At 39.9% G+C, this 26,551-nt stretch overlaps 2 protein-coding genes across 5 annotated transcripts; both read right to left on the bottom strand.

Annotated features, from left to right (window-relative positions):
* Window positions 1–171: 171 nt before the first annotated feature.
* Window positions 172–9,436, bottom strand: LOC117371121 (6-phosphofructo-2-kinase/fructose-2,6-bisphosphatase 4-like). Of its 4 annotated transcripts, none has more exons than XM_033966739.2 (13): window positions 5,889–6,133; window positions 5,113–5,229; window positions 4,781–4,877; window positions 4,650–4,713; window positions 4,442–4,573; window positions 4,243–4,364; window positions 3,898–4,105; window positions 3,681–3,827; window positions 3,420–3,524; window positions 2,908–3,037; window positions 2,652–2,714; window positions 2,495–2,559; window positions 172–1,042 (listed from the first exon to the last, which is right to left on the bottom strand). In XM_033966739.2, exons 1-13 carry the CDS (start codon window positions 5,998–6,000, stop codon window positions 983–985), a joined length of 1,422 nt encoding a protein of 473 aa, XP_033822630.1. In that variant the 5' UTR covers window positions 6,001–6,133; the 3' UTR covers window positions 172–982. The 4 variants fall into 4 exon arrangements, with proteins under 4 accessions (XP_033822630.1, XP_055077791.1, XP_033822631.1 ...); XM_055221816.1 differs by lacking the exon at window positions 5,889–6,133 and adding an exon at window positions 9,192–9,436 and having other exon boundaries at window positions 173–1,042; XM_033966740.2 differs by lacking the exons at window positions 172–1,042; window positions 5,889–6,133 and adding exons at window positions 1,373–1,944; window positions 9,192–9,414.
* A 3,653-nt stretch (window positions 9,437–13,089) lies between these two features.
* On the bottom strand, window positions 13,090–26,296 carry mapkapk3 (MAPK activated protein kinase 3). Its single transcript, XM_033966743.2, has 12 exons — window positions 26,094–26,296; window positions 25,747–25,981; window positions 24,260–25,375; window positions 17,792–17,931; window positions 16,840–16,904; window positions 16,658–16,737; window positions 16,444–16,570; window positions 15,863–15,938; window positions 15,666–15,790; window positions 15,360–15,445; window positions 15,189–15,269; window positions 13,090–13,537 (listed from the first exon to the last, which is right to left on the bottom strand). Exons 3-12 carry the CDS (start codon window positions 24,530–24,532, stop codon window positions 13,382–13,384), a joined length of 1,209 nt encoding a protein of 402 aa, XP_033822634.1. The 5' UTR covers window positions 24,533–25,375; window positions 25,747–25,981; window positions 26,094–26,296; the 3' UTR covers window positions 13,090–13,381.
* Between the last annotated feature and the right edge of the window lie 255 nt (window positions 26,297–26,551).

Here is a 26,551-nt window from a genome sequence, read left to right on the forward strand (position 1 = left end):
TTGTAATAATTTCACAATGAGTTAACCAGTTTCTAAAATGATGTCAAAAGTTCACCTTTACATTTCAGATTCTAGATGCATGACAGGAACATCTTCTCAGTCTGTGAATCATGCACAAACATCTACAAATCATTTTTACTATATACTTCTTAAGGCTTTCAGAGCAGAGTGAGGAAATGCTGACATTTCACCACTTCTCACTTTCTGAGGTTTTCAAAGTATTTTTAGCCAAGAGTTGCTCACAAAGATTGTTACTGGACCACAGAGTTCACAGGAAGACAGCTAGTCATTTAATGTATTCACAAGCCAGTTATGTTGCTGTCTTGCAAAAAAATCTTTACCTTGAATTATAAATGTCTACAGTTACAGGATTTTTGGTGTAGTTGAATAAATATAACAAAATCAGGTCATTTTAAACATTTTGATTATGAAGAATGGACATATTTGCACCAACATATAACAGTGTACTATTAGTGTATGTAATGGAACGTGAATTCTATAAAAATAACAGATCTTTATTCCTTCAGAGTGCAGATACAGTGTACATGGGTTTAATTGTTTAAATGAATTCACAAACAATGACTGAAATTTAGTCTAATAAAATACACATGTAAAACTAAGTCACTGTAAAAACACAGTGATAATGATCGGTTCAATCACAATACATTGTTTTAAAAGTAGGTCAGGCCTCGAAATTGCACGCAGTCAGTGAACATGTGGCAGTAAAGTGACATATTTTTTAAACTCCAGAGAGTTGCTTAAAGCCTTGTGTCTACAAAGATAAGTGGATATATTAACCTTTGCTGAGCACCACAACAAGTAAAATATAAATATGAACACTGAGGATCTAACACTCTCCTAAAACAATGAACGACTTCAGTATAGAAGGTGCAGAGGTGGAGGAGGCACATCAATAGATTTGACACTATGAGGAGGCAGTGTAGAGATCGAGACAAAAGTCCAGTGAAGCAGACTGACGGCATCAGAAGTGAGGAGGAACGGTCTGTAGTGCGTCCTCTGTTGTACGGTGGATGGTCACATTCTATAAAGAAAGCCAGAGTTTATTTTATGCTCTTCATGAAATGTAATTATAGAGACAGAGAAATCCTTGAAACACAGTGATTTACATAAACCACCAAATTTGCTTTCATGGTTTGGACAAGTATACAATTGTATCATGGCAGAGACTGTGGGTGTTATAAATGAAGAGCACTGTTCCACCTCCTGAATGAGAGGCACTTTACTGCTTCATAGAGCATGTACATGAATATAGAAAACATACAAGACACCAGTATGTCAGCCTGTCTTCAATAACCACAATAAAGGGATACCGTTTATAAATATAGACAAAAAACTGGACGAGGAATCATGATTATATCACTGTTTGACTGTTGTTTATTTAGACCATCACAAACATGTTTTTTGACTAGTGATAGGACTAAGACCTTCATTTACAGACTTGCACTTGGAGATGTGCTCAGAATGACAAACATCTCAAGGTGTGTAGGTCGAAAGTTGACATTAAGGAATGAACTACTTTTAACACAAATAAAAAGACAGACAGGTGTAACATGTGAGTTTAGACTTTGGCAAACTCAGTGGGAAAATAAACACATTTTAGCAGGAAAACGACATTTCATTTTCATCAACTTCATTATGTATGTCATCTTTGAGATTTCACGGATAAAACTACACTTGACACATAAACTGTGTCACTATTTGATTAAAAATCACAGTATCAACTGGATTCCAGTTAACTACAGCCATCATCACAGCTTTAATAAGAAAATCAATGTTCACAGGCGTCGCTCAGTCTGGCAGGTGCATTGTGCGTCTGATTGCGTTAGTGAGTGTTATGGGGGAAGTGGGGGGTGAGGTACGGCCTCATTGATGAGCTGGTACTGTTAGCAAAGCCTCCTCTGACAGCCGCCATACGTCTACGTTCTGTTTGACATAATAAAGACACATCACACAATTACACACAGCACACGCAGGGCCAGTCTCTGGAGAAGAAAACGTTTAAACATAGACATTTTCACAACATTTTGTTTTGCATCGCCACATATGAAGTCCCGAGGCCTGTACAACGAAGCTGTCTGAACTGATCCTGGATAAGTTTCTCTTATACAGAGACAGACTCAGACATGTGGAGAGGTTGTACTATAAAGCTGTTTCACAACTTGCTCTGTCAATCCCAGACGTGGGGTCAATGCCAGTCGACCAATTAGAATAATGAAGAAGGGAGGAGCTGCGTCGTTCACACATGAAGAACTGCCACCGAATATTCAACAAAACGCATTCACACAAGATGGAAAAAGATCGTGTTGCCATAGCGATCTACCCCGATAGAGAGTAAGTAAATTACCCCACTAACCCTCTAATCCAAATTCAGCTTTGTAGTACAGGCCTTAGGTTAAACATCCTTATTAAATAAAACAAACCATGTTCCATTGTGTTTATTTAATCAAAACATATGCACAGTTGTTAGACCTACCTCTGGTTTCTCTCTGTGTGTGTCAACAGCCTCCACATTTAAGCAGATAGATTCAACTTTACAACCTAAAAAGGCATTTACAAGATCATTATGTGTAAGAGGTAGTAAAAAAACAAAGCACCACTCAAAATAATCCAATGTTGAATAACATTCCTACCATAGGCCACTGGAGTCAGCTTGAGCACAGTGTGCAACGGGCACTTGAGGTACGGCAACTCTTCTGTGGAAACAATCACTAAAAGCTTTACAAATAAATACTAACAATGTGTGTAATTCATAGAGATTTAAAATAGAAATGGAGCAAGCTGTTTGACCAGTGAACACACATTCTGCACACATAAAAATGATGATGTGTAGTTGTGTAAGAGAAAAGTATGACAGATATGTGCAACAATAAGAGTATCATAGGGCACCTGCAGTTTTGTCCAGGAAATACGCCAACAGGCAGCGCATCACGGCTTGGTGACAGATGACCAGAACGTTCTCCTGCCTCTCTAGCTCCATGATCACTGGCTCCAGCCGCTGCACTAGGTCCTCATAAGACTAAATACAAACAAAACACCAATAAAGTTTCTAAAAAGGTAACAAAGGAAGCCAACAAAACCAAAATACCACTCTGAAACTTATCACAGAAGGCTTTAAGAGGGTGGCATTAAGGGGTTACGCTCTCTCCTAATGAATAAAAACAAAATGTGTAAAATCTATCAAGCCTTGAAACAGACCAGAGGGAATAATTCCACCATTAAATCCCCAGTATCATGTTCAAAACCTCAAAAGCCTGACACTCATAGCAGATTGTGTGTGTCCAGTGTCCATCCTGAGACATTTTTGGTGATTATCAATTGTGTTTCTCAAAGCACATCACACAAACAAGAACAGCAGTACAGCAGCAGCGTTTGTGAGACTGAATACTCTCAGTACTGACCTCTCCCTTTGGGTAGCGATAGCGGTACTTGTCCTGGTCTCTCAAAGCAAACTCCAGAGGGTAGTTCTCCTGGATTTCTTCATACATTAACTCTTCACATACTCCCTAAAATCACATCGCATACTTCATTGAAAACACTTTATTTTATGTACAAACCAGACGGTTGCTTTGACATAATTAAGTTTGAATATAGGGAAAAGATACACAGTACAATCATTTCTCCTGTCATAAATATGGTAAACAAGATGGCTGCCCACTCACCGCATCAATTTCATTCAGGACTTTCCACTGTTCATAGGGCACATTCAGCGCCTCTGCCGTCTGGATGGTTCTCTTCATTTGACTAGTCCACACCTTCAGGTCGCTGATGCCCTGGGTCTGGATGAAATGGCTGAGCTTCTTCGCAAACTTCAAGAAACAATTGCAGTCAAAAACGATGAAATGGTTTGATAATGATGATTTGCCGACTGGTTCGTACCTCTTTGCCTCTGGGAGTGAGGCCTGAATCCCCTCCGATGCGTCCCTTAACGTTTAGCTCACTCTCACCATGGCGACACAGGTAAATGGAGCGAGGTGTGATGTGTATGTTCATGAGGTAGTACACGATCCGGCTCTGGATGTGGTCCAATACGCGGTTCACCAGGTAACGCTGACCGACGTCGAAGATTTTAATGTAGGAGAGTTCTCTGGGAGGACATCACAGTTAACCACCCTGAGTTATTTAAATGTCTATGCGTGTGCTTAGATATTTGGTTAATCCTGTTTTTATATTCTTATGATATGGGGGGAAAAAAAACATAAAATAGAGTAGTTTTGTTCTCACCTGTCCAATACTTCATCCAGTGTTTCATACGAGTTTTCATAACATTTAATTCTCTTCATAAAGTCTTCCACTGCATCGTCTGAGTTACAATTGGTGTAATCCGGACTACCGAGTTTGACTTGCTAAAATAAGCATTAGAAACATAAAATAACTAGAAAGTTACATAAAATAAACACATGCACATAACTCAGACACCCACGACAATGTTCTCTTGTATGACGTCTGGATCTTCGCATACAGATTCCACAAAGAACACTTTAAACCCATTTTGTTCAGCAAACTGGAGAATGGTATCCCTTCTTTCTCTAGTGGTGTTTGTTGCATCAAAAACCTGGTAAATGAAAAAAAAACTTAAATAAGCAACTGTGCATTTTTAATTTGCCGTCTGCCTGCAAAAAAACACTTACAGCAACTTGTCCTCCGCTCGTAAGATACTGCCGGACATCATTCAAAGCAGCTGATGCGCATTGTCTACAGTAACAAAAATAATTTATCAGTCTATAATTAAAATAAGGAAAAGCGATTAAAAGACACTGACCTTCGTATCCTCAAACCCTCCTCATTGTCTGGACGAAAGAACTCAAAGGACTTATAGATCTTTACAAAGTCTCTCCTGTACTGTCCGACATTGAACTCTGCGTAGAAAAAAAACACATTTAACAAACACACACACAACAATAGAAGAGTACATGTAGAATATAATGTCTATTTTGTTATGTTTTATTATATTTCTATGTTTTTTTATCTAATTTTATCTTGTTCAGTGTCCTTGGGTGTTTTGAAAGGCAATTATAAATAAAATGCATTATTATTATTATTATTATTATTATTATTATTATTATTATTATTATTATTATTGTAAAGATATACCTCTAGTGGGCACGCCGATCCAGTTGAGATATCGAGTAAGCTTCTTGGAGATGTAGGTCTTTCCTCTGGCAGGAAGTCCCACAGTTACAATCAGAGTGGGGCAGTTGGTCATGCATACTGGAATGAAAGAAAAGTACATGGTCAGAGTGTATTCATTTGGTTACACATGCTCCTGTTCAGCAAACTGTCCAGTGGTAGGTTCTGTCTACTCTTTGAAGCAAACAAACACACACTGGCTGCACTGTAGAGTCAGAGAAAACATTTGTCTGAAAATATAGAGCCATTAAAGGTTTGAATACAAATAAATGACCTTTTCGGATCAGTAAGATTAAAAAAATGGCAAGAATACAAAGCCAGAGTCAGTTTAACAGTGTCAGCCTGTACAGAGCCATTCACAATACTTCCTCAGAATGTGTTCAAATAGAGGCTCTTTATGTAAGTCATGAGGATTGTCAGGATGAGGCTCCGATGGCTCCAGTGGCCTGTGCGCCCTGACGCAGCGGTGGATGGAGAGTGAAGTGTTACGCAACAGAACCAGATGTCTGCAGAACGACACATTTCACGAAAACCCCGGACTCAAATGTTTTTTTAGAGGAATAACGTGCACATTTGCTGCTTCTAGTCGTTTGTAGCTTTAAACACCACACAAACATGTCACAGAAGCCCGGAACAAACGAGCCTGGTGACATAGATGTCAATTATTCATGGCTGCGGAAAGCGACGCAAACTAAAGCTAAACATTTGTAGCTCTAATCCCAGCGCCACGTCATACGCACCCTTTCTCTGAGAAATGTGGTTTTCGGGAAGGCCATTTTTACAGGGCATCCAGATCTTCTTGAGCGGGTTTTGTGTGAGTTCCCGCGGGTTTGACGGGCTTTTATCAGCCATTGCTTCCTGCGATGGGACTGAGGCGCACTCAGCGGAAGCACGAGCCCTTTTCCCGTGATGCTGTTGCGAAGGGGACCGGGGATTTCATCCGAGGAGCGCGTGGAGCTGCTTGGGGCTGCGTGGAGCTGCGTGAGGCGCGTGGATGGAGACGGGCGGAGGTAAGAGCACGAGCGCACCCGGACACCTCGTTTGCTGCTCGAGTCACGTGATCCAGTCTAGCCACCTGATTGGAAATGAATGGCCGCGTCCCAATTCGACACATGTACCGTTCAAAGTAACGTTCAAAGTACCGTTAGAAGTACTCCTCCGGGCAGCCTCCATCGTGCTGAAATTGGACCTGCCTACTCCACAGAATGTACTTCAACTGCTGTCTGTGCGCTTACGTTACGTCCCTTACGTTACGTCGCCTAGCAACGGTGACTTCTGCTGACTAATGAGTTAAGGTGTAAAATTGACACTGAAATAATTCGTTTTATTTTTAATTCTTTATTATTTAATAGAAGAAAAGTCAAGGTGTCGTTTATTTTCTGTTTATTTCTATTTCTGTTTAAATTGAATGAAGTAATGAATAAATCTTTCCCTTCGAGTATCAACAGACAAATATAACGTTGTAGTTGATTTTTTCCAAACCGTAGCTAGTATTACATAACTTTAAGAAGAAGAAGAAGAAGAAGAAGAAGAAGAAGTCACGCGCGGGGAATGATGGGGTATGGCAGTGCGTGAAGTCTGCTCGAATGCACGCTTCGTTCACGGCCGGTCTCCATGGAAACACTGGAAACTCAGGGCACGTTTGTTGGCCGCATTTGTCGTGTGCGTAAAATGGGACAGCCCTTTATGCGCCATCTACGGTGAAGACCGCATTTTTGTTCCACAAATAACGGCTTCCATGAGATAGATATCTTTTGCTGTTTTAGGTCAGCTTTATGCATTAAATCCGTGTGATGTGAATGGATCTGAAGAGTAAAATTGCTAAAGTCAAATTAAGCATATTTATAAGGAATATCTGCATGACATTCTCTGTCCACAAGGGGGCAGCACCTCCATCCAAACAGCCTCTGCTCTGCTCCTGGCTGTTCTATGGAGGCTGCTCAACATAAACCATTTGAACTCACATAAACAGCACTAAACGAGTGTAAAGCAAAATCATGTAACATCACATCTCCTGCTCATTAATAAAATAACCTGACCAAACTTTATCGATCATTACTGGACACAACACACACAAATCAGCCTTTAACAGAAGAAAATCTATATTAAAGAGAGATTAATGGTAATAAAGAAAAACTAGCTGAATGATGAAAAGTGTCGGATAAAAATATAAATAAACATACAGACATATAGACTTCTGCACAATGTGAAAAGTAAATTCAAATAGGCTAGATTAGGTTATATATAAAGCTATAGTATGTATGAGAATGACATTTTAATTTTTAGGCATTGGAACTGGCAACATAAATGACAGTCTGTGTTCTAGTTGAATCCTGACACCAGACACTCTGCATTGGGTTTTCCACCAGTAAAGTTGTATTTGATCTGAACTTGTCTATTTAGACTTCATATCTGGCAACACAGGTCAAGTTTATGGGATTTAAAGGCAAAATCTGACATACAGATCCATTAAAATGACAAATGGCAGACTTTTCTGACTCATGCTTTGCCTCGAATGCTCCACTGTATGGCATCAAACTTATTCATCTCCATGAAATAAGCAGGGGCATCACTGAGCTGAGTTACAAGTCAGATCTACGGAGAGCAGACTAAGGTCTAAGTAAGCATGTTCATGAGGAATTAGAACAGAGCTATGTTTAGCAATATCAAACATCTGTGACTGAATTAATCCAAGATATAAGATTAACTCCAGGAAAAGAAATACCTGAGCCTTCTACAGAGACGAGCAGGTGACATTGTACTTTTTCCATCACCGCTCCTAAGATGGCAGCAGAAGGAAACTCGTGAGTTTTCTACAAGGAAATAAAATCAATGACAATGTCTAGGACTACCTTCTATTTTTATGCTACTGCAGTCGAAACAATAAAGAAACGTGGGTCGACTGAAAGCATCACCTGAACATGATTCATATCAGATCAAATAAAACTGGAATAAGAGTCAAAACACTGGAGTCTACAGAGGAGCAACAGGCCACGTGACCCACATAACACAGGATACTCTTTTCTAATTAAGTAGGCTCTGTCTCAAAGTCCCTCACTGCATGTGGCACATTATATATAACAGGGTCACCAGGTCCACAAATAAATGACACTCACTGAGGATCGGCCACATGAGTACAGGCCTATGATGAAAATACACAGAAACACACAGTCTATAGGATTTATAAGAACTATCTGTGTGTTTTTATTCATTTTAATGTATTGGTTATTTATGTGTTGCCCTCGTGTGCTTTGTGCTTATGATTTATTTGGATGCTTTTATTGTTTAGTCAGATTAAACTGAGCATCATTTCCTTATAGTTTTTATTGTATCTGTGCAGCACATTGGAAATTAAAATGTAAAATGCAATAGGCTAAAAAAAAAAAGTTTGAACTGTGGATTTGAATGCAAAAACATCATAGGGAATATCTGACTGTAAAACTATAAACACTGTACATGCTTCTTTATTATAGGACCAGATGAGGACATTTGTACAGTGTGTCCAACATGAGCAGGACGCACAGAGCTCCTCCTTCATCCTCAGCCTGAGTGCAGCCTGAGTGCAGTTAGCCTTTAGCATCCACTAGTCTCCTGCCTGACATGACCAAGGAGCTGGTTATAGTCAAAAAAAAAAAAAAACTGCAACATGTCAACAGCTGCAATGCAACAGGATCAGTAATAGACACAGTAATGAGGACAAGCATTTCTGCAAACGCCACAGGACAAAAACATGAGGATGCGCCACAGCAGTGAGACACCACACAACACCAGAGTCTGCAGCGGAATAACATGAGCAAAGCGCGCAATATTAAGACATTTTCAAGAGGTGACAGGCACAGGCGTCTCCAGGACTGAACACAGCCGCCTCTGTGCGTCCTGAGGCGGGCACAGTCAAACGCAGATAGGGAGAAGTAGGGTAAAGGTCTCATGGCTCCTGAGCGCGTCGCCTCGTTTACGTCCTGTAGAGTCTCCATCCGCGTAAAGCTGCTGTTTTTGTGGAGATACATGTGTCTGTGGTGTGTGTAAACGTGTGTTGTTCTTACCTGCTGGGCTCTGGGTGTGCGCGCTCTTGGCTCGGCTCGTGCAGCCTCTCATCATGGGCGCGTGTGTGATGGAGCGCGCGGCTGGTGCTGGAGCTGCGTGCGTCCCAGGGCTGCGTGCGTCCCGTGCTGATGCTCTTACGCACGCCCAATGCCCGTGGATGGAACTGACTGCCCTTAACCCCGAGCCCACCTCCACCTGCCTCCCCCTGAACCCTCCCACTGCCCTCCCACTGTCTGCAGCTGTGGGTCCCTCTCTTCCTGCTCCTGCCCCATTCACTCAGCTGTGGGTCCCTCTCTCTGTCCTTTCCCAGTCACTGGATTCACATGAAATGACTGAGGGTTTAATGTAGGTGTTTTACCCGCTCGTGGCACTGAACAGCCCCTACCCCACAAACCAGTGTTATAATCAGACATGAGTCATTCACAGAACTTGCTGAACATGTTTTGGGCTGAGTGTGTGACCTGTCTGTGCCCTGTGTGTGGGTGTGTGTGTAGGGGTGTGTGGGTGTGTGTGTGTGGGTGGGTGGGGGGTGTGTGGGGGGGGGGGGGGGGGGGGGGGGGGGGGGGGTGTATGTGTGCTCTGTGTGTGTGTGTGTGTGTGCTCTGTGTGTGTGTGTGTGCTCTGTGTCAGAGTTTGCTGCATCATCAGTTTCTGTTGATGCCTGAATCACTCTGGATGGTCACTGTCATTTTTGTTGCATATTTGTTATAACAATAGTTTAATAGACTGGGTTTTTCCTCACATCTGCGTTAGTTTTCAGTCGGCAAATGTGGGGTTTTTCCTGAATTCCAAAAAAAAAAAAAAAGACTCTTGGTGTCTACAGCACTATACTTTGGGACGACACATTCATTTATTTTATTTAACTTAAATGGACTTTAATATGTATTCAACCTTGACTTTTTTTTACTTTATAACAATATCTATTCTCTCAGAGCTTTTAGAGGTTTGAAATACTTTGAAATATGACTTGTCAAGGTCTTGGCACATTAGATTCACAATAGCCCACTGTCTTTAGTCCATTTACCAACAGCAGCTTTTCTCCTTTATTTACTCCAAAAAATCTAGGCTGGATTTGAAATCTGATTTCCCTCAGTTCATAACTCATTACCAGTTGAATTTAGAGTAAATCTGACTCCAGAGACAAAGACAATGAAGAGGTCAGCCTTTTATTTTTCTTCTACAGGCTTCAAAAACAGCTTTTTAAATTTGGATTTAGTCTGGCATTTTAGGGAAAATCAGCCTGTTGGATAATCAAACCAGTATCACTCTGCTCCAGCCCTTAATCTGTCATATTTTTTACACATTTCTGTTTATAATTTTAGGAAAGATTCTTACAGTGAATTATAAGTCTTTATTTGGTAATTAATTGTATTTTTGAATCACCAGCTTAAAATATGGCAAAGATAAAAATGACAAGCAGAAAATTAAACCACCAAACGCTGAGGTGATCGCTGAGTTTTGAGTTTGAAGAAAAACCTGCGAGTGGGAGCCTGTATTTGTATTGTAGATTGTTGTTATTGTAAGTGAGGCCACCAAACAGCAAAATGCACTTAGATACGACCTGAACACGTCTGCACTGTGGTACATGTTTATTGGAGTTACATGCAGGTAAAGTCCCATTACACTAAGTGCGATGGAGGACAGAGTTGTACGGCCAAAATCTCACATCAACATCATCATAAATAAAGAGAGAAGTGACTGTGAATATTCTCAAACCTTTAACTAATAATGACCACAAGTTGTGCAGTAAATGTGCTGATGGTTCCTGTTTATCTACCAGACGGAGGCTTTGCAATAGTCAGAGTTGCAGCACAGAAGACTGCTCTTGTGGCTGGACACACTCACATGCAGTCGACCTGGGACCGTAGACTGTTTATTAAATATATAAATGAACTATACTGAGATAAAGTGCAAATCCACCCCACGCACAGAGTTGAACACAGTAGTTTTGAGGTTGCCTGACTGAAAATGGACAGTTTTAGTTTATCTTCAAAGATTTGGGGAACTGGGGGACATAATAAATGAAGAGAACAGATAAAAAATCAACCAGGACTAAACTGTAACGGAATAAGAATCATGTCTGAACCAGAATCAAACCAGGACTTAACAGGATAAAGACATTATCTAGAGTAAATCAGGGCTGAACTTTTTATAGCCAATGGGACAGAGGATGATGTTCAGGCTGTGAGAAAATACTGCGTTTAGATACAAATGACCAAAAACCTGCACAAAACCAGATACAGATACATATTAGTTACTTTGACGTGTATTTTTGAAGACGTCCTCAACCCAAAACCCACACACTTCCATATTTTCTTAAGTGATTTGTAAGATTTCTGGGCCACAGGAGCCATTTCCCCATTAAATGTACTATTTATTAATTGTATTTATTTGTTTTTACTAACAAATATGCACAACGGACACTATTAACTCATTATTATTCCTTATTTCCTTATTCAGATTATTAACAGGAAGGTCTGTTACATTGAGAAAAATGAGAAAAATATGAATAATAATAATATTCCATGAGTCAGGACAGTGCTTATGTCCAGCACAAAGAAAGAAAAATGTAAAATCATGTAACACCAACACTCAATGAACGAGAAGAACGCAGATTTGAAGGAAACTCATTTAACTGTGACACTAATCTGATCTATCTGTGTTTTTGTCCTTGAAAAACATGTTTTCATGTTGCAGGGGCTCCTCTTAAGTATGAGAATAAATGAATGAATGAATGAATAAATAAATAAATACATGAATGAATGAATGAATGAATAAATAAATACGTCTTGGTTCCTCGTCTCAGCTGAATTTATTTTAAGATTTTATTTCCAAACTGAATTGTTCTCTGTGGCTGGTTGTGACAGGATGGAAAACAATGAAGTCAAAGAAAAAACAAACTTGAAAACTCAATTCTTTGTTTACGTTCTGAGCCACAGTTAATGATTTTGTGCATGTGTTCCTCCTCAACACTTGACCTTTAACCTTTTAAGTGAGATTCAGTCTGTTTCAAACCCAATAGTGTTTACTACAGACTCACAGGCAGTTGTATAATACCTTAATGTTTCAGGTGTTAGTGATGCACATATTCTGTCTAATCTCACTAAGTTCTGAAGAATCCTTAATCACAATCACATGATCAGTGTCTGTGTCACGATCACGATCATGATCACAGAGACTTGATGAATCGTCTGCATTTGTTTCTGTTGAGCTGAGGGCGTTTTATTCTTGTCCCACTACAGCAGCTTACCTCTGAGGATCATGTGATGTGAAGTAGGCCAAAGGTACTGGCTTTATAATCTAACCATAATAATGTTGACCTTTTAAGCGTCAGATGCCAGCTTCCCAAAATGACTCCACACTCTATATTTATAGTCAGCTCTTAAGTCCAAGCAACAATACGATATAAGTCACTGTAGAGCAGTCAACACACACTGTAACAAAGAACAATCTACTGCAAACAAACTTCAAACTTCACATGGAATATTGAAATACACGTGTGACTAAACCAAAGTTGTCTCCTTGGTTGAACCTGCAAACAGGAGCTGTCACGTCTCCAGTCGTGTTGAAATGTCTAAACATGCACAGTACTTTTCAGGCAAGCTGGAAAGAGTTATTCTGTCTACAATGAAATGATTGTATAAATATTAAAATCCAAATTTAAATGAGTTTATATTATTATCATTTGTCCGGCCAACAACTTACTGATTTAATACACTCTGTGCCACCAAAACCAGTGTGTTTAATTGTGCCACACTGGTTCGTTACATAAATACAGTTCAAGTGTTACTCTACTTCATTCACATTCACGTGGCTGTATCCTTCAGCCTCACAGAGTTAAACCACTTTACCTGCCTCTTCAAACTCAAACAGAAAGAAGTAACAAGAAACAGATGTACATAAATTAACTTGACACAAGTTGGACTTTAATGATAAAGGCGATCAACAGCTGACAATATTAAGACAATACAGAGAGTTTTTCACAGTCCAAATTTCTGCCTGTGTCAAATTTACACAGTATGTTCATACAAAATAACTTCACACAGGCTATTTGTACACGACACAGTGTCACAACACACAGCACCCAGGGTACAAACAGCAACGGATTCAAATACATAAAAATAATGTAGATTCATCTTCTTAAACATGCATGTTTAACACATGTCCATTGACTCCTCTGCAGCAGAGTCTATTGACTCTGACAAACAGAGGAGCCGCTCTTTCCTCCAGCAGCTGCTTTTTTACGTCGCTTGTTTAATAGTGGGTTGCTGGATGTGTCCAGATCTTTAATTTTCACCTGGTCATAGTCCACACGCATAGTCGCCAAAGCACTGGTCATTTCCTCCTGTAGAGCACAGGCATATCATCTTATTAGTCATATTTGTCATTCATTAGAATCAACCATGAACAGAGAACAACTGGCTTTTTATGTAACAGTTATTTGCAACCAAAGTAATGTACAATAACCGTATATTTCCCCATTTCAAACAACGTCAAAATGTTGCAAGCAGGATGTGAAATGTACGACTTTCCCAACCTTTCATTGCTAAACGGAAAAAAGGTGACCTAAACTATTGTGTGAGCCTCTTGAAATCATATCAAATCCAACAAGTGAAGGAATGTCCTTTTCTTTCACCTTTTCAGCAGCGGGTCAATACAGCAGCTGTTTGCTGATGGAGACTTTTAATAACCTCTGAGGAATTCACACAGCAGTGATGCCATCTTTACAGTGTTGTGTAAACTCAACCTGTGGTGGAATCAGACACTGTGGGTTCATGTCTGGGTCCTGCTTTTGGACGTGGCTCCCCCTGGGGGCTGGTAACAGTATTACATTAGGTAAAATTGATCTTCATCATGGTACAGTCCAGTTTTAGAGGTGCAAGGGGAGGTAGAGCTATACTTATTGTTCCACACAGACAAAATGTGTCTTGGGCACATACAAGCATAAAGGAAAGAAAACACATTAACTTGCCAGCCAAATGGTCATTAAAATAGTCAACTATTCTTTCTTTATCTTTATTTATACAGGGGGAAAACAATGAGAGCACATGGGCTCTTGTTTTCATGAGCGCCCTGTTTAATATACAATACAATATACAAGCAATTAAAAAAACAAAAAAACCCAAAACAAGTCCATATAAAAAGGAGCAGGAGTGTGTATATAAGTCCATATAAAACATTAAAATCGGGAGCAGATGTGTAAAGGTTTGTTATCACATTATTAAATTTTGATTGTGTCACCAAAGTCTCCACTTCTGCTTTTCCTCTGAGTAAGTTCCATTTTTGTGAAGTAAATCAGCTAAAAGCCTCTTTCCCGTCTCAGTTTTGGTGCAGCTCGTCCTTTGCCTCATACAGTCATGTGATCTGGGATTAAATGTCTCAGTATCAATCATTAACAAACAGGTGAGGCATTCTGGGAATTTTTGAAGTCATCCCTCATAAACACATTTCATACAGTGTGTTCTCTTCTAACAGTGATGGACAACTCAGTTTTTCATAGAGAAAACAGTGATGGGTTTAAATCCATCACGTGTAATAAAATGAAGGGCAGAGTGAAACAGTTCTTCTAGGATGTTTTCCCCTTTCGATAGAAGCTTCAAAAATATGAAATCCACTCACAATGGGCGGATTAGACTGTAGTGGGTTTGAAATCTTACTCAGAATACTTTGTTGATTCTCAAAGGAAATGATTCACCTGCTGCAGCTTCGATAAACATCCAGACCCTTTAATGAGCTGATGTGTGAAAAGTCCTGGGTCAGTGTTTCTCAAACTGTGGTACCTAGACCTGGGGGCCAAATATTTCCTTTTCTTTAGGTGGTACTTTTTTGTGAAAAGTGTGAGACCCACAGTGCAAGGTCACCTGAGAGGTTCTGTTTTGTTATGTATTTATTTTTGCATGTATACACCGTTTAAAGTAAATGTATCTGAGGCTAAGAAAAAGAGAAAAAAACTGTAGTGGCAGCAAGAGCCCAGCAGGTGTCAGAGCTGCACTGACCTTGACATCTTCCCACAGCTCCTTGTCTTCAGTCAGGACTCTGGTGGTGTGGAGCGGAGTGGACGGGACCACCATGGACTGCTGCGTGTAGGACGTGAACATTCAAACATAACGTTAGACAAAGAAAAGTTTGTTACAGAAAAGTGCAGAAGAAAAAGAGGAGGCGCTCACATTGATCCAAGGATGGTTCATAAACTGTGTGATGGTCATTCTCTCGTTGGGGTCTGTTTTCAGAAGTTGGTTGATCAAGTCTTTTGCTGCATAGAAAACCCAATTTATGTTGATAAAAGTGGCAGTGATAAACTTAATTAATGCATGTGTACTTTATAGTATTTACATATTTGTATTTTTACCAGTCAAACTAAACTTGTTCATATAATGTTGCTGTAGCCTTGTTATTCTATTACATCTTTAGAGACTCATTATCAAACCGCATTAATTGTAGTTAGTGAGTTTTAATCTGACGTGTCCTCTCACCCTCCTGTGACACCTCGGCCCACTCTGGGTTTGGAAACTCGTACTGGCCCATCCTGATGCGTCTCTTCATGCCCGGTGAGATGGCCTGGCCCGTGTTTGAGTAAAATGGTGGGAAGCCGCAGAGACTAGAAAATAAATGTATTTAAGATTAACAACACAAACAACAACAAATGCAACAGCACAGAGAGTTTACTTACAGAATGTACATAATGACCCCCAGTGACCACATGTCACATGACTTGTCGTACTTCTCTGGACCTAAAACCTCTGGAGCTTATCAGTAAAAACACAGGCAGTTATTAGCGAAGGCCGCACCTCTTTGACTTAAAAATGACTAAAAGTGCATATGACATGTCTTTTCTATTACTTTGTTTGGAGAGATATTATACGTGGTAAATATTTATCATAGTACGACACCAGACAAGAGGCAGTTTGAGGAAAAAAAAAAAAAAAAAAGGGAAAATTCTAAAGGAATCCCAGCTGCTGTATTGACCAACATTTCATCTAAATGCAGGGTCAATTTACAAGCAAGGAACATAATTATAAAACAGTTTAAACAATCACTTAACTACCGGTAACTAAAGATGATGAATATATGTTTGTTTGTTAATTAGATGACGTTTATTCTTGTTTACAGTCTGGCTGCTCTGTAGGTTTTATCTGCTGAAACTAGGAAATTAAATTATAAATCTCTCCAGAAATAAGTAAGTAGGATTTTTAGCCAAATACTAAATATATTTGGTGTACCTGTCACATGCACTTTAACCGTCCCACTTACCAACGTAGTACGGCGTGTAACAGGGCGTCTGGAGTGGGTTGTGGAGCGTTGTTTCTTTTGCAAACCCAAAGTCGGTTAGTTTTAGAACGCCGTCCTTTTCCTTACATGTGTATAAGAGATTTTCTGGCTGTAGAACAAACAGAATGTAATAATAATAATAATAATAATAATGACTGATCCACAAACTATAAAAACAGTTCCATCTCATACTTACTTTAATGTCTCTATGTGCAATGTTAATGCTGTGTAAGTAGTTGATTGCTGTGCCGATGTCCCTCATGATCTCAGATGCCTCTGGGAAACAAATAAACACGGTCACTGTCTTAAATCGAAAATACAAAATACAGGAGTCATTTAGTGTTGAGTTGAAGTGTTTAATGTGTTTTATATTCTCACCTTTCTCTGTAAAGGCCTGGTCTCCTCTGGCCTGGATTCTACTGAACAGCTCTCCACCTTCCATACTGCAACACGCACATTTACACGACATTTATGAGTTTAAATAAATAAGCCGGTGTTAACAGTAATAGTATGAATAAGCCAGAATTCACCTCTTGTTTTTTCCATTTGTCATTATTATTAATACGGGCACAAGTACATCAGTTTTGGAAACCTTTGACCTATATTTATGCAACTTTCTCAACTCAGACTTTCCAGCTGAGTGTGTTTCACTTTCAAAGAGCCTCCCACTCACAGCTTTCACAACCGTTTTCAAACATCCTCTCCGTATTCAAACATCCTCTCCGACGGTTAATGTCTTTTAGGCTATAGTTAGAAAATGACTCAATGACTCTCATTAATAAACTATTTGTGACATTAAGGTTTAAAATAATGTCCTCATGGTGAAATAATGACTATATAAGGCTGGATGCGATGAAAACTTGTACCGGTAGTTATAAATCACTCATTTGTACTAATATGGAGTAACACACTGTCAATCAACTTTCTTAAAAAGCCTTTACGCGTGATGTTTTAATTTTTTTTTGTATGTATTTGCTTGGGTATATTTAGGAATAAAACCTGAAGTGCATTAATGACTTTGCACTGCTGCCAATGTCCTTTCCTGGTTAGACATACACAGTAGATCTGTAAAAGCGGTTATTGTGTGTTTTGGGTTTGTTTTCTAAAAGTAAAAATATTAAGCAGAAGAAACACAGCTTCCTCTCTGTAGTATTCAGTTCCTCCTCCATCTGTTTCAGTTTGAAAAGAATGGCAATGTTATGTAATTTATAAAAGTCAACAAAATATCATCTACAATGTGTTCTAAAAGTTGCTAAAAATATTTTTGGGTCACTCCTTTCATTGTTCGTGTCTTAAACTGTTCGGTGTGGTTCTCTGACTCTGAGCTTACCACTCCATGATGATGAGGAGGCACTTCTTCCCATGGTGCATGTTTTCATACAGGCCCAGGATGCGCACGATGTACGGGCCTCCTGACACCCGGCAGTGAAGCTCCACCTCACGTCGGGCTTTGGGGCTGTCATAGAGGATCTGCGGAGAAACAGGGAAAACAGCCAGAAGAATTATAAGACCAATACAAACTGATTTATTTACGTTTAACATCTCTGCTCACACATATGGCATTGACCAACAAGCTCCAGTGACTGCAGTGACTTTGTTTCTCACATACTAAGACCTTCTGCTGAAGTGGGAAGTTATTTCTCTGGGAAACAAGACTTGTTTGCATATTTTGCAGCTGATAATGGTGTTTCTCATTCTTCATCCCAAAGTTTCTGAATATCATGGCACAGAACATTGTATTTATTGTGAAGTATTATGTCTTTGTCGTCATGGTGTATTTTGCTGATGTGGAGTTGTGTAATTTTCTGAAGACAGAGTCTCATCTATTCCACTGTGTTTTAAGTGTTAATAATTGTTTACATCACAATAATGTTGAATTATGATTTTGTATTTATTTTTATGCCACAAATCAACTTATTTACATCAACTGTAAGCCTATAGGAAGGTGTGTGTTCATGCTAATTTTAATCAAGATTCAGCCCTATTCAGACACCCTGAAATATTTCACTCTTTCTTTGTTATATGCAGCCATTGTTAAAATCATTTAAATTCATTTTTTCCTCATTAATGTGCACACAGCACCCCATATTGACAGAGAAACACAAAATTGTTGAAATTTTTGCTTTTTGAGCTCATACAGCCATGAGTCTTTTTGGGAATGATGCAAGTTTTTCACACCTGGATTTGGGGATCCTCTGCCGTTCCTCCTTGCAGATCCTCTCCAGTTCTGTCAGGTTGGATGGTGAACGTTGGTGGACAGACATTTTCAGGTCTCTCCAGAGATGTTCAATTGGGTTTAAGTCAGGGCTCTGGGCCATTCAAGAACAATCACAGAGTCGTTCTGAAGCCACTCCTTTGTTATTTTAGCTGTGCTTAGGGTCATTGTCTTGTTGGAAGGTGAACCTTCGGATCAGTCTGAGGTCCTGAGCACTCTAGAGAAGGTTTTCGCCCAGGATATCCCTGTATTTGGCCGCATTCATCTTTCCTTCGATTGCAACCAGTCGTCCTGTCCCTGCAGCTGAAAACACCCTCACAGCATGACGCTGTCACCACCCTGCTTCACTGTGGGACTGTACTGGGCAGGTGATGAGCAGTGCCCGGTTTACTCCACACATACCGCTCAGGCTAAAAAGTTCTATCTTGGTCTCATCAGGCCAGAGAATCTTATTGCTCACCATCTTGGAGTCCTTCAGGTGCTTTTTTAGCAAACTCCATGCAGGCTTTCATGTGCCTTGCTCTGAGGAAAGGCACAGTGGCCTCCATAATCCTTAAATGGAAGACGTTTGGGACGACCAGAACTCTTCCTACAGCCGGCCGTCCAGCCAAACAGCAATAGGGGGAGAAGAGCTTTGGTGAGAGAGGTAAAGAAGAACCCAAAGATCACTGTGGCTGAGCTCCAGAGATGCAGTCGAGAGATTGGAGAAAGTTCTAGAAAGTCAACCATCACTCGGGGCTTTATGGCAGAGTGGCTGACAGAAGCCCTTAGGAACCTTAAGTGCATCAGACATTTTTTGTAGCCTTGGCCAGAGCTGTGCGTTGCCACAGTTCTGTCTCTGAGCTCTTAGGCAGTCCCTTTGACCTCATGATTCTCATTTGCTCTGACCTGCACTGTGAGCTGTGAGGTCTTATATAGACAGGTGTGTGGCCTTCTTGATCAAGTCCAATCACTTTAATCAAACACAGCTGGACTCCAATGAAGGTGTAGAACCTTCTCAAGGATGATCAGAATAAATGGACAGCACCCGAGTTAAATATATGAGGGTCACAGCAGTGGGTCTGAACACTTATGGACGTGTGATATATCAGTTTTTCTTTTTTAATGAATCTGCAAAAATGTCAGCAATTTCATGTTTCTCTGTCAATATGTGGTGCTGTGTGTACATTAATGAGGAAAAAAGTGAACTTAAATGATTTTAGCAAATGACTGCAATATAACAACACTTTCCGTGCCCACTGTACGTTAATAAAACTGTGTTCAGCTTTTTGGATGAAGACATTTGGCTGTTACTTGTGTTAAAAGTCTACACTATTCATGAAATCAATACCAATATTATTGTGTTCTTGAAAAAGTCAAGTAAAATGTAATTGAAAATTAGGATGGATCAATATGAGGAAAAAAAAATATGATTTTTTTTTTTTTGGCATTTTGCCTTGCTCTATACAGAGACGTCTAGGAAAGGGCTGGTCACATGAGTCGCAGCAGGTGGCAGGTCCTGACTTAGGCCTCCTCATCCGTCACACTGTATTTTGGGACATGACGGCTATGATGAAGTGATCTGCTGTGGTTCAAGGCCTGACTGACTCACTGCCTGTGACAGAGTCTAACTGGAAGCAACAATATCAGCAACACAAAGAAATTAAACTATTTTTGGTATAGATTTCTCTCCTTTTATAGGATCAGTATTACAGTATTGTGAATCTGTCTGGTTAAGAGCGTGAGACAGTATCATGAGAGTTTCCTGTGAACGTTATGAGAACGCAGCACAGGTTCATCTTTGACTTTTACAGGTTTATGACCCTTATTGAAGCAAACAGTGTAAGCTACAATAAAATGTTTATCTGTATTACATAAGTAAGTATGGAAACTCTAGATTAAACAAGCTAAACGTTTATTACATAGAATACATGAATTATCTCACAAGTGACGTTTTAATATCCAGATTATTTTATTAACCAGTGCTCACTGAGACAATGTAAACAGCAAGTCTCTTTGTCTCTTTAATGGTCATAAAAACAAGTCTAATTTAAATTTAAGCACAAGCACAAAAGGTCATGTCTTAACAATAAACTGGTTCGTACTGTAAGCAAGGATTTGTGCTTGAATTAATGTGATTCAAAAGAGTAATATTGCCTTTCAGTGTATATCTCCTGTGTGTCTGTGGTGTATTAGGAGAATTAAATATTTCTTTTCTTGGACCACACCTTTACCACTTCACTGACTCCCTGTTTGCACTGATGTGTGATAGCTGTATATGTTAATACTACGTAGTTCTTATGCCTATTATTATGTATGCTGTCATGTCTTTATCAAAATAGTGTACAGTGGTAATAAAGGTTTCATTACGATAATAATTCATGGATTACTAAAGCAAAATAACTGTTTGTTTGTTTAATTATGTTTCCATTAGATAGGTCCAGTAATATTTTATAGTACATTAAATCCTCTCACGTAATAAAAAATAGCATATTTTGAAGGCTCCAGGTATTTTTTTTATTAAATCAATCTTACAATGATACTGAATGAAGTAATTTCGTAGCTTATTAACATTTCGTACAACTAAAATATACTCAAACTCATATTATACACTACATGGATCAGAATGATTCCACAAATGAAGTTTTCTCCTTATATTTTACCATTTAGTGCAATGATCAGTTTAAGTTCTACACCTTTAAGCGAGGCCTAAGACAGTACAACAGTACAGCCTCATGAGCAGTAAAGGTTAATGAGCAACACAAACAGCAGTCTTTAACCTTATAAACCATTCAAGTTAGAGCCAAAGAATTCAATATAATTTGGGTTTGTTGCCACACACACACAATTGTTCTGCCAGTTAACCTGATGAATTCTCTTGGCTGTTCTGTGGCTGGAGGAGGTCTAATCTACATTATCCTGTAAATGAGTGTTCGCTGACCACAGACACATAGACGTCACGTAGGACTGTGCATGTAAGATTATCACTGTTGTAGTTGGAGAACCCCTTCATGTGTTAAGCTTGGGCATTAGATACAAAGCTCCTCATTCCCCTGCTTTGTCCACCGCTGCTCTCAACTCTACAGTACATTACATTTAAGACACTGGAGCTTCAGTAATCTGTCATCTCTAAAGGGAAACACAATGTATAAAGATGTGATGTTCATTCAAATCTATAATTAATTAAACTGCACTTTTCAATACAGTCTACATAGGATCACAAACAGACAGTATGTTCTGCAAATGGACCACACTGTAGAGCCGCTACTGTACTTCTATCTTTGAACTATTAGTAACTCCTATTTTAGATGATTCTTAGTAACGCACTGGCGCCGTGAGTGAATGCCCATGCGTGTTTGTCGATGCCCAATCAGATCTCAGAAGCTAATTAAGGCGTTATTATTATTGTTTGGCTGCCGTAATACTGCTCACAACAAGAAATGTATGAATGTTTTATGTAGATCAATATTTCCAACACAAAACACAAATGGTCTACACTCATGTTACTCCTGTGAGAGGAAAATCCAGCTCACCTGTTATTCATTTGCGTGACTGTTTTTAAGTCATGAACTACCCATCTGAACCTCACCTTTAGTTATTGGTTAATTATTTATGTATTTTCTATAGAAGAAAGACGTTTCCATCTCCTAAACACTGATTGTGTTTTGAAATATAATGCTGTTAAATCACACTGAGTTTTATTACTGTTTTTAAACATACAAAGAGTGAATGAAGCGCGTCTCTCAGGAGTAACACAAATCCCAGTTAAAGAAGCCTTGGGAGAGTAAGTGAATTACATTAAAGCATGGCTCCCTTCCAGCTTCTCTGCAAAGTGGATTAAAGCCATACTCCTCGCTTACATTAGCCGCTTAGAGAAACACTTAATTCAACAGAACGTGTGTCGGACCACTGTGCTCCGTCTGGCCCACATCAAAGTCCTGCTTCCATTATCTGTGGATATACCCAAAAATCCAAGAATAAAATGTATCTCGAGTACTTGGTAAAGCTGCCCAGGTTCATATGTGCAGAAGAACCTGTGTCACCTTTGAAGATCAGTTAACAAACTTGTAAATTCTGGATAAGAATATCATATTACAGTTGGTTCAATATTATACTGGAAATCCATGCAAAAAGAAGAGATATCAAACCCTTTTATGAGTAGCATTAGGGAAACTTCAGCTTTCTCACCAACCTCCTGCTTCCAGGGTTAAATTTAAGGTGGGAGGAGTGGCTGAGATAATGTTACATGAGTAATTTTTCAACTTTTGTGACCATAAAAAGTTTCCTTTAGGACTGTAGTCTACTAAATAAATTCTTGGTCGACTAAAAACATGTCCTGCCAACTGGCTGACAAAAACTATCACATATCTCTGTATCTGACCCAAACTACACTCACAACACTACAACCACACGAGAGTTCATGCATCAGTTGAACGATACAAATTTTGGTTGACTAAGACTGCATCGACCAATTAATCAGCTAAACGACTAAAGGCCTAGAGCCCTGGCCTCTCTTCCATTTCAGTCTACATCTCTGGTTCAGTTGGTCCATTTGTAAGCGCACTGCTGTCCTCACTGGCAGATGGATTATTGTAAGCCACTCAGTCTAAGTCTGGCAGACCAGTGGAGTCAGGTGAAACCGGTGCAGGCTCAGTGCCTCAGAGTCTAACAGTGGACTTCAGTGAAAATGACAGCATATGGAATAATCATGACACACTTCTGATTCAAGCCTGGGCCATGCTCCTGCCCTCATGTGCAGCACATTTAGAGCACGTGGGCTCAGGGGGGGTGAGCAGTCTGTACAAAACCTACAGCAGCATACTGACTGCTCTCATGTACAACACATGTAGAGCACATGGGCTCAGGGGTGTGTGAGCGATCTGTGTACAGCAGCATACTGGCCTCATGCAGACATGAGCAAGTTATCACACTAACACACATGATAATGAAAGGCATTTACTTGGTACTTGGACTTTTTATTTAGGCTATCTATGTGTCAGGGTGTTGTTTCCAAATGACACCGTGGCCAAGGATTAGACACACATGTCATTTGGGGTTTATATGAACTGGAGAAGGTTTCATTTGCATAAAAGCAAATAACATTCACACAGTGACATGTAACATATATCTGTAAGGGCTGTTTGACTGAGTTGTTGTGTTTGTTTTGTTGATTTGTTAATTGTAAATAAGAACTATTCTTAAAATGGTGCATAATTTGTGAGCTACTGGACAAGTCATTTTCCTTGTGGATCAATAAAGTCAGTTTAAGTCTAAGAAAGGCCAAGATCTTTTTTTTTTTCAGCAAATCTCACAAAAGAAAACAAAAGAAATGACATAGGCTGCAAATTGTAGACCAAGACTCACTGAGACACTGCATGACTCAAAATAACAAAAGAAAAGAAACAGTTTGAAGGCGACAGGACACAGTCCTGTCACTTTGGACTCTTGAAGAGACAGGACAGTCCTGTGACACACTGGACTCTCGAGGGGCACAGGACTGTCCTGTGCCACTTCTGAAGGGGACAGGACTGTCCTGTGCCACACTGGACTCGAGTCCTCGAGTCTTTGAGCTGTTAAAGTAAAAAGGTGTGAGTAGTGCCTTACTTTGAGTGCGCACTTCTGTCCTGTTTTCTTGTTGTAACACTCGAGGACTTTCCCGTTGATGCCCAGTCCCAGGACATGAGTGGACAGAGTGTAATCGTCCGTGACGGCGTTGCGCTTTATTTCCACTCTGGGATGCGCTGTGGGGCAGTGCGCTCCGTCTGCGTCCGCCGCGTCCGTTCTGTCCGCCGCGGGCTTCTCTTTAGAGTTGTCTTCTTGAGTCTCGGGTTTTGCCACTTGTGAAGGCTTCTGTTTTTCGTTTCCATTCTGCAACATATTTCCACTGGATGAACCCGGCCGTGGGCTGCTCGTGGGAATAAAGTGCGGAAAAATTCACCCGCAGTGATGAGTCCGTCCGCACAAAAACACTGACGGGAATCCGTGCGCTGTCCCGCAGGTCAGGACCCAGTGTTCAAATAAGCACTAGGCTGACTTCATGACCTGTTTTTGTCTGTTCCTTAAATCATAACAGAGTGACAAATGTCTCCATCCCTCACAAATAAACGCTTAAACCCATTTAAAATCCAAATGACTCTGGGGTTTCTAAGTTAGTTCCGCTGGTTGACGCAGCGGTCTCTGTTTCTCTTGTCAAAGTCTGAGTCTGTGTTTGAAGCGCCTCCCTCCTCAAACTTCTGAACTGGACATAGGTGACCGCCTTAAAGGAGCCGAGTCATTTCTGTTAAATATAAAACTCCAGTAATCCAGAACTAAATAATATGAATTCTTTTAAAAATTTAGATTTAAACATTACAGGATATTTTGGCATTTTCAATCATATAGACTGATTTTTATTTTGGGAAATACTTTTATTTTATTTAGTCAAAGTAAATACGCGTGTACTTTTTGTTTTGTGACTTGTGTAGAAGGATTACAATAAACTAAACAAGTTTCTATAATGTAGTAATACCCACCATTTGGCTACCTCTACTTAAATGGATTAATTTATACAGAAAACAATGGTAACAATGTGTTAATATGAAATAGTTTGAGAAAATATTCAGTAATCTAAAGCACAGATGAGGGCCACTCCCTGTTTGATCCAGTGCCTCTGAGTCTGGTCAGTTGGCAGCTCCACAACCATCACATAGTTCGTAGAATGTCCCGTTGTGGACAAAGTTCCTAAAGCAAACACAGAAGAATAGTTAAGAACAAGAATGTTAATATGTGTTAGCACACTTTCGTTCTGATCCTTGCTCTGATTCAGTTTAACCTTCAATGATGAGGTGTGGGTGTTGAGGGTGGAAAATACATAGCTGCACTTGGAGTAGCTTGGTGAAATTGGACACTGACTGAAGTCTATTTTGAGTGAGTTATAAAACCACCAAAGACGATATGGACAAACACATAACGTGAGCACAGCCAGCACCCAGTCTTTAAACACACTGAACAACAATAAAGGTAATCTATGCATTTTGTAATTTTCTTCTAACATTTCATTGTTGCATAACTAAAGGTTTAACTCCCTTTTTTTGTGATCTGTTTGTACACACCAGTACGTGTGAGGGTCTTGTAGATGGGGCACACATAGACGCCTGATGTTGGTGGGCTCCGATTAGGCACTGGAATAAGCCATATGTCAGCCATTTCAGTGTAAAGCTCTTTGGGCCTGGACTGTGCAAGCCGACCTTCCTTATTATCCCAGCGAGCCCCCTCCAGGAATAGTCCGTGGATATAGCAGCCTGTGTCTGGTTTCTCCTTTATCTCTGACACAGATTTAGGTATTACCTATGGGATTACAAAAGGGAACAAAGGCTTTTATCAACAGAAAACACAATGCCTTTAAGGCGTGTCAGTATAGTGTGTTTTCGTAGCTTATTTGCATTAATCTGTTTTTTACCTCAAAATCAAATCCGATTGTGTCAATGGAGGTGCTTGAACATCGGACGTAATTCTGGAGGGTTCCAGTGAGAAAGGCTTGGGGGAAAAAGAACCCACTAATCCAGAAAACAGGGGGGATGCCTCTGGAGATCCACCTTTGCACAAAACTGGTCCTTTGGAGCAGGTCTGTCACCCATGAGGCCAGAGGTTTTAGAGATGGGTAGGCCTAAAGAGAAAGCTATGCATTACTGTAAAGCAACCCATACAATCACACTGAAAATTATATAGAATTTTCTTCAGTGTAGGCTATGCCAACATAACGGCACAGAACCTAAATGTCCACAGCATTTGTTCAGTAAAGTTATTCACATTTGTTTATTAAGGGGAATAACCTCATCTCTAGGTTTCGTAACATGAAATTCTATTAATTCCAGCTTTCTGTTGATCGTATATGAGTTATCATTTTTTACATTTTCT

Source organism: Periophthalmus magnuspinnatus, chromosome 5 (genome assembly GCF_009829125.3).
Source record: "Periophthalmus magnuspinnatus isolate fPerMag1 chromosome 5, fPerMag1.2.pri, whole genome shotgun sequence".
Classification (NCBI taxonomy): Eukaryota; Metazoa; Chordata; class Actinopteri; order Gobiiformes; family Gobiidae; genus Periophthalmus; species Periophthalmus magnuspinnatus.